Source organism: Mixophyes fleayi, chromosome 7, assembly GCF_038048845.1.
Source record: "Mixophyes fleayi isolate aMixFle1 chromosome 7, aMixFle1.hap1, whole genome shotgun sequence".
Taxonomy (NCBI): domain Eukaryota; kingdom Metazoa; phylum Chordata; class Amphibia; order Anura; family Limnodynastidae; genus Mixophyes; species Mixophyes fleayi.
In genome coordinates this window covers 92,581,417-92,596,004 of record NC_134408.1, presented here as the reverse complement: position 1 = coordinate 92,596,004, position 14,588 = coordinate 92,581,417, and the positions used below count along the sequence as shown (strand labels likewise).

Genomic DNA, 14,588 nt, shown 5'->3' with positions numbered 1-14,588 from the left:
ATATTCACAAATATTTTGTGACAACCATAACCTTGTTAATACATAAGCTTCCAGTGTAGAACTTTCATGAGGTTCCTTTCCTCCCTCCCCACTTATCAGAGAAGCACTGCAGTATCATGATGCTTCAGAGCAAGGAGAACAGAAAGGTCTCAGAACTGAAGGACTGCAACCATTCAGGTGCTATATTCCCAACATATCTGCCATCCTGGTTAATTTTAATGTACCAATCAACGCCAATATTAATCTCTGACAATGTTCTCCTCTCATCTACTCGAATCCCAACCTCTTTAATACATAGCAATAATTATCTCAAATTTCATAATCATCTTGTGTATTGAAAAATATATTGAATTATCTATTAACAAAACGCAGTCAAAGATCCAATCCTACAGCGTCAATTTTTCAAACTGTATGATCAATATTATGTACCAGTCAGGTTCTACAATAATATAATGCTCCAATCAAGCTGAAATGTATTGTTTGCATGCATTCACTATTAATGTAAGATATTGTTTCTAGGATGATCCAAATAAGTATCATTACTCACATCGTCCTTGTGGTCATTCTCCATCTGGCCATTTCTGGTGTTCTCTTCACGTTTACAACAATTCAACTCCTGGACAAGCAATTAAGACTTTAGTTATTGTTAGAAAGTATAATTTTTAAACTGGTTCTCAATATTATATTCATTATTATTCCGACTACCTACTTGAGACCCCCATAGTGATGATTTAAATTTCAACCAACTTACTTACACTCCACAGCTGCTGACTCACAGAACACAGGAGTTCATTTTAAAGTATTACAGTCCTCACTGAGACTTCAATATGGTTTCACCTGACATTGATGACAATTCAAATCTAACAGGGCTGTGTTAGTTTCTAACATAGATGATGAATGGAAAGAGATGCAACTCTGTAAGAGTTATTACCTCTCGTTCCGATGGGTGAGAGGCAGCAGTTACAGCACAGGTGAGTTCTCCCAAATGTTGCGGGTCCTTGGAGAGGCACCCCCAAAATTCTGCTAGTCCGGAGGAGAGAGTTTGTTCTTTTAAATATAATGCTTTTGGTTTTAATTATTCTTTAAAGAGAACCTGGCTTTTCATTTATTATTGTAGAGTGCCTTATGTTACAAAAATGGTGTCCTCCCATCCCCTTGTTCGATTGGAGGAGTGCCTGTAAAATACCTCCTGTAAAACAAGTGCGAAGGAGGGCACAGAAGAGCTGCCTCTAGATGACTCCTATTTTCTTTGAATCCACAATATAGAGGATTTGTAAAACATAGGTTAAAACTTACCCAGCAGACATATATACATATAATGCATGACTGCTGACCTACCCCTTACCTCTTCTGTACAGCCTCTCCAGGGGAAAGGAGTCTATGCAATAATGTATTTATATATATGCCCATTTTTGTGCACAGTATGGATTGGAAATACATATTTTATACAAAAAAAAACAGGCGTACATCTAACTCAAAATTATCCCCATTATGCTTTTCCTTAGTATAATACAAAAAACACATGGTACTGCATGGTGCAGCTGGCAGTAGCACCAGACTAGAAATAGTTCTGTAAAATGTGTGCCCAACCATGCCATGGGTGCATTCTACACAGTTTAATGCCCCTGAGTGTACCATCAATATGAAATCTACAGCTCACCTTGCAAAAGGTCTTGCAGCCATCAAGTATTGGTCTGTATCCTGTACAGCGGCAGAGATTTCCTGGTTGGATAAACAATAAAAGTATACATAACATATTAAGATAAAAAGTAGCACTAATAATTTATTAATTACTATTGAAAGATGAAGTTAGTAGCACTGGAAGTAATTGTATGTAAAGAACATACCTCCTAGGGTTTCATATATCTGTTCCATGGTGGGTTCTGGATGGTTCCTCAATAATGAATACATGGACATTACCATACCAGGGCTGCAGAACCCGCACTGAGAGCCATGAGCTTTTGCTATCCTCTCCTGTGATGAAAAAATATGTCTCTGAAACCCTACTCTATAAGCTATAGCTTAAAGTGAACTATAAAAGGAAGCTTGTAAGAAGACTGCTAACATAAAATCTGAAAAATATTTATATGATTTATAAACATATACAGCATGAAAAAGCTTCCTAACCACTACAGAGCTTAGGGGACGATTTATCAATGGGTGAGAAGCCTTATTGCGGGTCAAAACGGGAGTTTTTACCAGCAATAAGGTTTTTCCTTTTTACCCAATACATGAGAGAGTTAACACTGCTATCACCGGTGATAACCCCTACGAGTGGTATGATTCGCCAGTGATAGCTTCCTGTGTCTTTGAAAGGAGAAGCTTATTTTTTAAGTATTGTGGCAGAATAAGTAATTTTTTTATCTTCATTGTTTTATATGCTGTTCATGTTATATGCAATGTCCTGGTTTCACCAGAACAACATTTAAGTTTAAAGTTTTTTTTTTTATCAGGACAGATAGGAACATTTTGGTAATATATTAGAATACATATATTTGCATTGTTTTTTTTCAAAACAATTTTCCAAATTTCTTCCCATAAATACTGTTGGAATTAGTGTATCCCAAATATTTAATCCAAATTTTAATCAGCAAGTTCAGCAATATAAAATATGTGTTTTTCACTCTGATGTAGTGTTATATGGCCTAGGAACACGTGGACACATTTTAAATGTAAAAGTAATTTTTCCCTGATGGCATATGACAAGTGCTCTTACTGTAAGTGTAAAGTATTTGTGCTCAAATCCTCATAGTAAGCATAAGCAAGAAATAAGGATGACAGGCAAATGAGGGAAAGGGTGCAGAGGTGCATCATGCAAAATGCATTTGGTGCGGTCACATACAAGAGCAAAACCTACACGTTGTAGTACCTCTGTACCAATTAGAACTTCTTTTATGGGTCAAAGTACACAAATGTTCACTCCCCAAGTCCACCTTTGCATCTGATATGTGCAATCTTTGCGTTTTAGAAATAAAAATTCCACCAGGGGCAGAGCTAGACTTTTTGTTTCGAGAGCGTGGTTTATCAATTTTTTTGACTTCATATCTAAAATACACATGTATGTGTATATCTGGATTCCCTGAGCTGTGTTGGCTGCTCCAACTATCTGCTGTTCACCTTTATATTATGACACCTGTAAATAATGCATGCACTTATGAGCTATATATTTAAATTTTTGACTGTACAGAGATTGTAGCAATTTTTTTTAAATTGAAACACAATATAATTGTACACATGTTTATAACCCTCACAAGATCAAATCCCCAAAGCACATACCCTTCCTGCCACATCCTCAAATGCCCAAAACCTGTACAACTTCCACCCACATCATTAATTTCCCAAAACTATACACCTTTTTCTGCCTCCACCCACAAAATCCACCATTCTGATGACCTCACTCCAGCTTCCACTGAGAGTAGAAGAAAATAAATTCCTTACCTGAGTATCTTCCACTTCACAGCACAAAGTGACACACAGATGCTGAAAAACCAATTCCACGCATGGGGCCGCTCTGCACATTAGGCGGGTCTCAGGGGTATATATATATAAAAGGACACAAAGCATTGCCTAACACATATAAAGGGTTGCCGCTGGCTTTACCGGTAAGGCTTCTTCATGCCCCTTTTAGCACTTTTTGTAGCGTTGTGATAATTGTTTTAAATTTTAAAATAAATTTGATGGGTTTTAACTTTTTTTTACAAATGGAACTAAATCCTAAATCTGGGATCTCAGTTACACTGTTCAGGCCGGCTTATACATTCACATGTCTGCAGAGAATTTCCCAGTGAAGCAATAAAAAAAGACATCAACAAAATCTGGGACATTTTTATAAATGTGCCCCTAAGTGTCTTTAACTGCCAGACAAAAGCAAACTGCTAATTAGTCACATAGCTTCTCTAATTTATCAATAGCAGCATCCCCTGTTGCTAAGTGCAGGGATGGCGCTATGATGTCCCAATAACCCCACCCTTGGATCTGCCAATGGACTCCATAAAGTATGTCTTGCCCAAATTAAACTTTCCCTGTAAGCATGACCTATTATCAAATTTTGCCCACCCCATTTATTTAACTTTTTATTTATTTTACTTTTTTTATTTAACATATCTCTCCCATTATGCTGTCAATTTCATATTCCATCTTGTGTTATATAATTCCTGTGAGTGAGAGGTTATAAATATTTTCATGTACTTCTTTGTTTAGGACCAACCAGTTTTTCTGTTTCATTGACTTTTGATTGTTTAGGACTCGTGCGGCCAAACAGTGTGCTATGTATGTGCTTTCCCAGATTTCCTTCTGCGTTCAGCAACCCTGGCCTCCAAGTCTTGCTACTTAAATTAATGGTGTGCAAGACACATTTGGAGGAAAAGTTAACAGCGTGCGCACTTGTTCTCTCCGAAAAAGAAAATGTAGTTAGAAAATAGACGAGTCAGACAGGAGACCAGGGGATGGAGCATAATAGCATGGCATTGTGAGGCAGCAATAATGAGTATACATTGGTTAAGTGGGAAGCTTAAGCTAATAAAATGACCATTAGAAAAAGTTAGGCTCTAGGACCAAGCCCTATGCATAATAAATGAAGGTGTGACTGCTTTGACCAGAATATCTATGAGCCCTCTCTCCTCCTTTGAGCAATATTGCCTCAGCAGTTTCTCATCTAAGGGCCTCATTTCTTCTCTGGTTGGAGCCTTATTGTTACCTTAACTGCTGCCGACTTTCCTTTCCAAGCAAAGCACATATTACTTCCACTACAGTTTCCTGATCTTCCAAAACACCTTAATACGTTACCAGACATATTCTAAGTGCCGCCATCTGCCTGATAACCTCCATGGCGGCACTTAGGAAAATAATCTGGTACAATTACAAAATGGAACATATAACCAATCCTGACTCATCTGTTCCTTACTTAAAACATGGTCCCCATAGACTCAATTCAATGATGTTTCCTCTCTCCGTTTCTCGAGTCAATTCAAATGTGGTTGGGTTATCCCTCAGATGATCAAACTTCCCCTGATACTTTGCTGCCTGAGAAGTTCTCTTACACCCCCTCTTCTTTTCCCTCGCCTTAAACTTCAAGTCAATAACTAAACCTAAAAATTGTTTTTAAAAAAGAAAAACAATGTTCTGAATTGGGCTGACATCAATATCAATGCACAATGTAGTATAATCCTAATGATATTTTAAGTGGTCCATTTCTGATGGTTATCTGAAATTATTGAGTTGAAAGCTCTTGACAGTCTATAATTATGTATGAAGCAAGGTCATTGAAATAAGTGCATCAGCCAGGTTTGAGCTGGTAAGCAATGAAAATATCACCTTGAGACGGGTTCATCAAATGTCATTTTGGGGACTATACCTGTAGAAAGAGAGTAGTTAGATTAAAATTTCAGCCTGTCTCACCTGCACTGGGTGTATTCTGGTGGTTGTGCTTCCAATCCCCTCCACTGTAGTGACAGCAGCACCATATAGAGAGCAAATAGGCAGTAAACAGGCATTGGCTGAGTAATGTCTAGACAACATTAAGGTTTTCAAAACTATCTTGAATGAATACAATATAAAATTGGCAGACTATGAAATGATGTCCCTGGAATTGTCCCTATTTTTAAATAGTCAGCAATTGCATGGTAACATTCCTTTTATGTATAATAAATGCATAATTCTATATTTAAATGCTATCTGTAATAAAACTAATATATGCTAAATATATTTGCTTCTAATTTTGTTTTATAATTCTGAAATACCTTTGTTAGAGGTGTCTTTTAATCGTAGTAACAGTTTTCAGCTTTGTATCTCTTCAAAATGCATTTCTGCTAAGGGAAGGGCAAATTGTGGTGACATCACTGCTCTGTGCACAATGGTTATGGTTGGTAAACTACAACTCCCACCACACACTGTATTTATACATCCATTACTACTGCGATACTAGTACTGTTATCCCCATCTCAGGATAGTGATAACAGAATAAAACTATTAGAAAATACTTTATTCCTAGTATAACTAGTTCCATTCCGGATTCCGGTCCAGTAGCGCCAGTTTTGATCAGCTGCCTTGCCAATAATCTTTTAATAAATACCAGTAACAAATTATTTGTTTGTGGCAATAATAAATAGATGGCATAGTGCAGATTCTAGTCCACGAAAGTTTGTCTGTAAAAAATTTGAAATGTACCTCAGCAGAATGACCCTGGAAATAATGTTCAAATGTTGCCAGGTAATAAATGGGAAAATGTACAGTACATAATATAAATCATATTCAGACCATACTTCCTAATCCATAAGTGAATTGGATACAGGATCTTCTTGGAGACCGGGTGGATGTGTGATATCATCACAGTGCAGGAACCGCAGCCTCCTTCTCCACAGCCATACTTGGTACCTGTTAAGTGTACTGGTAAAAGCATTGTCAAGGAATCTCTCACATTGTGGTTTGCACAGCATCAAACCCACCCAAATGCAATAGCCTTTTTCAAATACATATATATCTTATACGCTTTCCTCTCATTTACATTTAACACAAATATAACCAATCAACATTGTTGTGGTTGTATCTATGTCTAAATATAGATAAATTGCAAGTTCAAACATACTGTACACATAAAGATGTTACCAAAATTAATTGTTAGATTCCTTCCGGATAAGATTTCAAACCCCACAAATAAAGAAATAGCGTTTATTATAATTCTAAAGCCTTAACTGGCCAATCAAACTGCAATATCTGGAAATTCGTGTGTATCACTGGGATTCCAGAAATAAAAGTATATTTATAGGAGCAATTCAAGTGTGATAAAATCATTCAAATATACAAGTGACATTTGTAATAAAGGCAATCTCAATATCCTCTTACTTTCTTGTATTATGCAGCCAACAATTAGACTAAACTAAGTAGTATTTTAGAAGATAAGGGTTAAACTCAATGAATGGCATAGTCCTAAAGCTGTAATATGCTGAACTTTTATGTGATATTTTTCCTTTTTCCATCATGCTCGTTTCTATCTGGACCCACAATGCCATAAAAGAGCATACAGAAAAAAACAGAATATCAATGTATGTTGTTGGTGAACAAATAGACACAAACTCAAATGCATTGCACATCTGCATATTCTAGTAATTGAGCCTGAAATTTCACTTTATTTTGGCCGAGCAAGCATTCTGTGTAGCTCCCACCTATTTAAAGCTGCCCTACCATGTACCGAAAAGATTTTACTAAAGTGTACTCCCCCTAGTGAGGTGAACCTATCACTCCATTCACTCTCCAAATAATGGGGGGAAACTGTATTAGTTAAGAAACAGCTAAATTTCACTTTAGAACATATCCAGACTGACCCATATGGGCGGAATGTGTTTCTTAGAGCGATTCCTAATTTCTTCCCCTTTACCATCCTTGCCCCTTATAACAATGACATTCTCAAAAAGGCAGCAACTTTTATAGCACTCTCACCGGCTACTTCGGGTATGTGCTTGGGGACTTTAACAATGTCCTCAATACAAGTCTCAATCGATAGAGTGAGGTTAATGTACCTTTTCCCCCCTGCCCTACCCCCTTTTTCCACCTGATTGAGGGGATGGGCCTTGTTGATATTTGGAGGCTAAGATACCAGACGCACAGCACTTTTCTTGTCACTGCACTATATTCTATACCTTGTCTTGGATAGATTTCATTTTGCCCTCCTATAGTTTGTCTCCATCTGTTACCTCTGTTGAATACCTTCCCAGAGAAATATTGCTTCAATCCTCAGTGTTGATGGGCATTGACTTGACAAGTGAAAAGGATATTAGATTTTGGAAATTAAATCCTATTTGGCTCAATTCTACATGTGGGGTCAGTTTTGATTTACAAGTGGGAGAGTTTTTTCAATGACAGTAGTGTGACGTCTTCCCAGGTCATCCGCTGGGATGCATTTAAGGCCATTCATAGAGGGACCCTTAATAAGCGGGTTTCTAATATCAAAAGCTTCAATAGGAAAGTGGAATCAGAGTTATAACAGCATTGCAGGTATTTAGAATGCTTATATATTCAGTCACATGACAGAGAGGATAGACTCTTGTGGTTGCATGCACAGTTCGATTGTAAAGACCATCTTTTTCATAAGTCTAAAAGTGGCCTACTTTTTTCTAGGCATCAAAATCACTCTCAGGCGGATATGGGAGGGAGTTATTTAGCATGTTTGGCTAATAATGAGATGGCCGGTAGGACTAAACCAGCTATGTATAATGACCAGAGAATAAAACTTTTTAGGTGTAGTGAAATCGCCCAAATGTTTTTCCATTATTATAGAGACCTCTACACTTGTAGGGTAACTTACACACCATTTCAACTCACATCTTATCTTAGCTCAGTTAAATTACCCAGACTATCCCAGAATTCAGTGGCCCTTTTGAATGCGCCCCTTACTGTTGAAGAGATAGATATGGGCAAAGCTTCCTTTCCGAACAAGAAAGCTCAGGGGGTGGATAGCATCCCTACAGTATTTTATAAGAAATTTAGAGACTTCTTTTTCCACAATTGTTAGATATTGTCAAACAATTTTTGGAGCTGGGTAGCCTGCCACCTTTCTTTTCAGAGGCACTGATAATTGTTCTACCCAAGCCAAGCAAAGATCCCTTTTATCCAGATTCCTATCGTTTTATCTCCTTTTTAAGTAGGAATGTGAAAATATTGGCCAAGATTCTTTATGTACGAATTAATTCTTTGATTTTCCAAATAGTTCATCTTGACCAGACGGGGTTGATGCCTGGCAAATCTACTACTCAAAATTTCCGCCGTCTCTACACTCAAATCCAGTTGCCCCATGAAGCTGTGGGAAGGCCATGGTGTCTCTTGATGCTGCCAAGGTCTTTGGCTTGGTGGAGTGGCCCTACTTATGGGAAGTCCTTCACCAATTTGGGTACTAGGCAGGGGTGTCCCTTAAACCCTACATTATTTGCATCAATAGAAACAATGTGGTGGTTAATGGGCAGCCCCAACTAATATCCTGACAATTGGCTATAGAGCCTTTGGTGCATTTATTCCAGGTTTAACTGAACATCATTGGCCTACCAGTGGGTATGGTCAAGGACTCTATAGGACTCAGACAACATGCTCCTATTCTTATCTGACACTGATGCTTCTCTACGCCATCTTCACACAGATAATAGTTTGGGCCAATTTTCAGGTCTGATAGTTAACTGGGATAAGTAATAAACCTTCCCATTGCATGACGTTATTCTCCCCGTTACTTCGCCATGACACTCCCTTCAGTGGACCCTGCTCTTCAAGTACCTTTGTGGATATTCCATTCCTCCACTGAATTTGTTTCCCTAAACCTCTCTTCACAGATTATTTTAAATTGAAAATAACACACCTGAAGAAACTTCCCCTCACTGTGACAGACAGGATTAATTTGTTCAAATAGATCGTTCAACCCAAATTCCTTTATGTTCTACAGCACTCCCCTGGCTGTCTCCCTAATAGTGTTTTCTGGAATATTAACAGGCCCATTTCCTGGTTTGCGTGGGACAGGAGAGATAAACTTCAACTGTCTACACTCTTTAGATTCAAGACTGCTGGGGATTTTTGCCCTCCCGAACCATAAATTATATTATTATGTGTTGTGAACATAGAGAATGTACAGTGTTTTATAAGGGGTAACCCATCACATAATTGTGGGGAATAAGGCCTAAATCATAACTGCAGTGTATATATGGTATATCAAAGGAATCCATTGATAAATTGAACTACTAAAGTGTAAAATGTGAAGTCAGACAGTCTGTTGTGTGTGTAATCGGTGACTCTGCACATCCCAGTATTAGAAGATAGCAGTGTCACTTGTAGCAACTTCAAAGGGCCCCTGCTGTGAGCTATATCCTGACACAAGTAATTTTTTTGGAGACCTGAATAGACTTTGTGGGGCTAGTCACAGCTTCACATCCTTGCAGACAAATATAACATTTGAAGGCTGCCTATACAGGTATATAGAAATATAAGCTACAAAGGAAAATGTCTTCATAGTTTATATTTTGGGAAATCTGGGTTTTACTCCATACTGAGGAGCAGAAATCACATCAGGGTTGTGAATAACAGGTACTGGAACAACTATAATCACATATCTTGGGAAAGGTATGTCACACTGTCATAATTCCATCATGTTTGGTATTTAAATATGCAGGAAGTTATGAACCACTTATTGAAAAGGGAGTTATGTCTCTGGGATATATCTGTGAAGAATTACCCAAAGGTCAAAACGTTGGGAATATTTGTGAGCAAACTATAGTGACACCCAGGGGATATCCCTGCCCCTATGTTAGCATCAACCCTGTCCCTGTGAAGACTGTCCCATTTAATTTTGCTTAAAACACCTGTGTTCGGAGGGGGCAAATTGTCAGTCTTTTAGGAAAATCAATCCACATTGATAAACTGTCCATCTTCCTAGCCGATTTCCCATGGCACAGATTATACAACGCATGTAAGTCAGACTCTGAATGTAACCCCTTTTATTGTAAACTGATTTTGCTTGTGTGTGGTATGTCAATTGTTTATTAATTTTTTTTTTCTTCATTTGAATGCCCTGTACCTTTGTATATTAAATCTATATATTTAGTAAGTGGCATCCTTGATACTCTAACAAATCCATTAACCTGTTAAGAAGAATATAGCTCAACCAAGTTAACCCTTTGAATGCCAGTGTGTGATTTGTTGATACATTTGACTAACAAGCCTAGTGTGTGCTTGCATTTACATTTACACTTGCGTTTACATTTACAGTTTTACATTTACATTTGTGTAACGGTCTGAAGGTGTGAAGAGTTAACCTTTGTTTGCTGCTGTGGTCTTTGCTAGCCTGTGGGTAGCTAGAAGCCTTGTGTGCCAGTGTGAGACAGCATATTGGGGTCCTATTGCCTGTATTCAATAGGTGGTGGCAAACCTGAAGTGTTAAGGGGTGTGAGAGCACTGTGTGGGGGTGATTCAGTAGGTCTATAACCTGTGTGATAGGTAGAGAGAGACTGCGGGCTGGAATCGTGTGTAACCTCATACACCCCAAAGTCATGAAAGTTGGGAGTGTGCTCATGACATTATGCAACACAACTGACACACTTGATTAATTTGCTGGGAACCTCACTCTATGTCTGACACTTTGGTTGGTTTCCTTGGTGAGCAGACGGGGCACTCTTTGTCTTGGACTCCATTACAAATCCTGTTGGTGGGCAAATGTACTAGATGAGTTGCCCCAATTGTTAGGCAATTGAAATGTGGAGATTTGCACGTCATTTGCAGGGGGGTCACGGGTATGATGCATCCACTCCACTGTGGTGTAATTACACTCTCCCTGAATTTATTAAACTGCAGGACTAGAATATATGGCGGAGGTTTGGGGTTACTAATGTAGTTCAATTAAATCAAAAAAGTCCTTTGTACAATTATCACAGGAGTGGGGGGAACCAGACTCCACTTTTTATTGCTACCTCTAAAACCGACATGCCCTTAACTCACAATTCTCTCCTTCCCCACCTTTGATTCAGATTTCTCCACTTAAGGTTCTGTTATACACAATGAGTAGTTGTTAAACCATCTCTATTCTGTACTCTACCCTCAATTTTTCACTAGCCGTAGATGGATTGTGCACACTTCAGTCCAAGTGGGAGACTGATTTGGGGCTCCTATCTGATGAGGATTGGACCCACATGCTTAAAAGCCTTAGAAACGCTACGATCTGCTTTTGCTATCAACAGATTCATACATAGGGTCTATCATTCTCCAATTAGGTTATTTGACAGATAATATCGATAAGTTTACCTATAAATATATGCTTAACTGAATGATTTTGGCCAAGGTTATAATTGCTCGAGTTTGGTTTGCTCCTGTCCCGCCTGACTTCCATAAGTATAAACGACACATTGCAACATAGGAGACATATGTACCATGGGCAAAAGTTTTGACAATGACACAAATATTGTTTTTCACAAACTCTGCTGCCTCAATTTTTATGGTGGCAATTTGCAAATACTCCAGTAACAGACTTGAAGCTTTAAAAGGAGGGTTGTGAAATCATTGTTCTTCCTCTGTTAACCATGGTTATGTGCAAGGAAACACATGTAGTCATAATTGCTTTGCATGAAAAGGGCTTCACAGGCAAGGATATTGCTGCTAGTAAGATTGCACCTAAATCAACCATTTATCGAATCATCAAGAACTTCAAGTAAAGAGGTTCAATAGTTGTGAAGAAGGCTTCAGGGCGCCCAAGAATGTCCAGCAAGCGCTAGGACCGTCTCCTAAAGTTGATTCAGCTATGGGATCGGGGCACCACCAGCGCAGAACTTGCTCAGGAATGGCATCAGGCAGGTGTGAGTGCATCTGATCACACAGTGAGGCAAACGCTTTTGGAGGATGGCCTGGTGACAAGAAGGCCAGTAAAGAAGCCACTTCTCTCCAGGAAAATCATCAGGGGCAGACTGATATTCTGCAAAAGATACAGGGATTGGACTGCTGAGGACTGGAGTAAAGTCATTTTCCCTTTCAGATTGTTTGGGGCATCTAGAAAAACACTTGTCCGGAGAAGGAAAGGTGAGCGCTACCACCAGTCCTGTGTAATGCCAACAGTAAAGCATCCTTGGACCATTCATGTGTGGGGTTGCTTCTCCGCCAAGGGAGTAGGCTCAATCACAATTTTACCTAAGAACACAGCCATGAATAAAGAATGGTACCAAAACATCCTCCAAGAGCAACTTCTCCCAACCATTCAAGAACAGTATAGTGATGAACAATCTCTTTTCCAGCATTATGAAGCACCTTGCCGTAAGACAAAAGTGATAACTAAATGGCTCAGGGATCAAAACATCTAAATTTTTTGGTCCATGGCCAGGAAACTCACCAGACCTTAATCCCATTGAGAACTTGTGGTCATTCCTCAAGAGGGGGGTGGATAAACAAAAACCCACAAATTCTGACAAACTCCAAGCATTGATTAGAAAAGAATGGGTGGCCATCAGTCAGTATGTGGCCCAGAAGTTGATTGACAGCATGCCAGGGCAAATTGCAGAGGTCTTCAAAAAGAAGGGTCATCTGCAAATATTGGCTCTTTGCATAAACTTAATTTAAATGTCAATAAAAGTCTTTTACACTTATACTGAAGTAAAATTACAAGCATTTCATATCATAGCAACATCTGGCAAAAAGCTCTAAAAACACTGAAGCAGCAAACTTTGTGAAAACCAATACTTGTATCGTTCTCAAAACTTTTGGCCATGACTGTATACCTGTAGGAATGCAAAGAATAATTATCTTAAGATTTGGTTCCACTGGTACCGTTCACGGTACAGAGCCTATTCAGGGGATTTGGTAGTCTTTGATTAGATAACCTATTGTTACATGTTTTGTGTTCCCCATGCTGGCATTTTGATATTTAATACATTTAATATTTAAATGTATGTTATTTACTTTGTGAAAACATCTATGCCTGTTTTTATAAGTCATAGTACACGTCTGGCTTTATTTGTGGTCTATACCTGACACCAAGTTATTTCTTTGTTTTCGTTTGTTGGGATTTTGAAGGGCTTATGTGCTAGCTGTAGTCATTTTGTGTTATGTTTTCTTGTTAGTTTGAGGGGGTTTTTTTGTTTTGAAAAAAAAAAAGTATCCTCCCCTAGCCAGAACCCCGGGGGCTGCTGCATGCAGCTATTTCTCCTGAGTTCCTCTGATCCTATTACAGCCTCAGCAGGCAGGGGGTGGGATGAGCAGGATGACCAATCACAAGCCACTATCGAGCTTTGTGTCGGATATGTTAGTAAAATCTTTTATTAGGTGGTAGTGCTTTGTTCAGATTAACCTAATGTAGTGTGTATGTTTGCTCTAAAATGTGTTTCATTACAGAAGAGTTTAATTAGAGCCCAGAGCTTAGAAACACACATCCAGATGCTTGACTCAAGTGCTAAGTGGCTGGATATATAAGGCCCAGCGCTACCATTGCCAGCTTTAGCTAGCTGCTTATGGCGCAGGGCTTATGGGGGCACCACTGAGGGCTGGTGCCAAGTAGTTATGAGGTCTGCTACCGCCCACAAAGCAGAATATACTCTGGGTTAAGCAGTCCGCAGAGTGCATTGGGCACAAAAGAGATCCCCCCCCCTCCGGCTGGCTGCTCAAACTAAAAGGCAGGTGTGGAACCTCCAGGCTGCAAGGCATGCTGTGGGACCAAAAGTACACAGAGGGGAACTGATATGTGAACAGTTCCCCTCTGACTAAAGACGGATCACCAACAGCTTAGTGGGGATGGCAGGAGGATTTAATATACTTGGTGGGAAGTTGGTGTTGAAGGGGTTAGGCCGGCGGTTCCCAAACTGTGCGACGCGGCTCCCTGGGGTGCCGCGGTGCTGTCACAGGGGTGCCGCGATCGCCTAGTAAAAAAAAAGAAAATAGAAAAAACAAACAAAAAAAAAACAACTTACCCTTCATCCAGCGCCGGATCCTCCTCCTCACTGACTGCCGGGGGCGTGACCTCATCATGTCCGGCAGCCTCAGTGAGCAGCAGCAGAGAAGACGTCAGAGATGAAGGTAAGTGAAGGGGGGCACTGAGAGACACGCTGAAGGGGGCACTGAGAGACGCTGAAGGGGGCAGAGAGACG

The 14,588-nt window shown here is 39.4% G+C and overlaps 1 protein-coding gene and 1 long non-coding RNA gene across 2 annotated transcripts in view; both read right to left on the bottom strand.

The window, feature by feature from the left end:
* The window catches only part of LOC142097881 (aldehyde oxidase 1-like), a 104,694-nt gene extending 99,194 nt beyond the window's left edge, over positions 1–5,500 (bottom strand). The window contains 4 exon segments of the mRNA XM_075180108.1: positions 548–616; positions 1,661–1,722; positions 1,848–1,974; positions 5,398–5,500. Coding sequence (XP_075036209.1) covers positions 548–616; positions 1,661–1,722; positions 1,848–1,923 — 207 coding nt within the window. The 5' untranslated portion in view covers positions 1,924–1,974; positions 5,398–5,500.
* Positions 5,501–6,293: 793 nt separating this feature from the next.
* LOC142097882 (uncharacterized) overlaps positions 6,294–14,588 on the bottom strand; it is a 29,033-nt gene continuing 20,738 nt past the window's right edge. The window contains exon 3 of the long non-coding RNA XR_012678271.1: positions 6,294–6,384. This is a non-coding gene — a long non-coding RNA (uncharacterized LOC142097882). The remainder of the gene's footprint in view (positions 6,385–14,588) is intronic.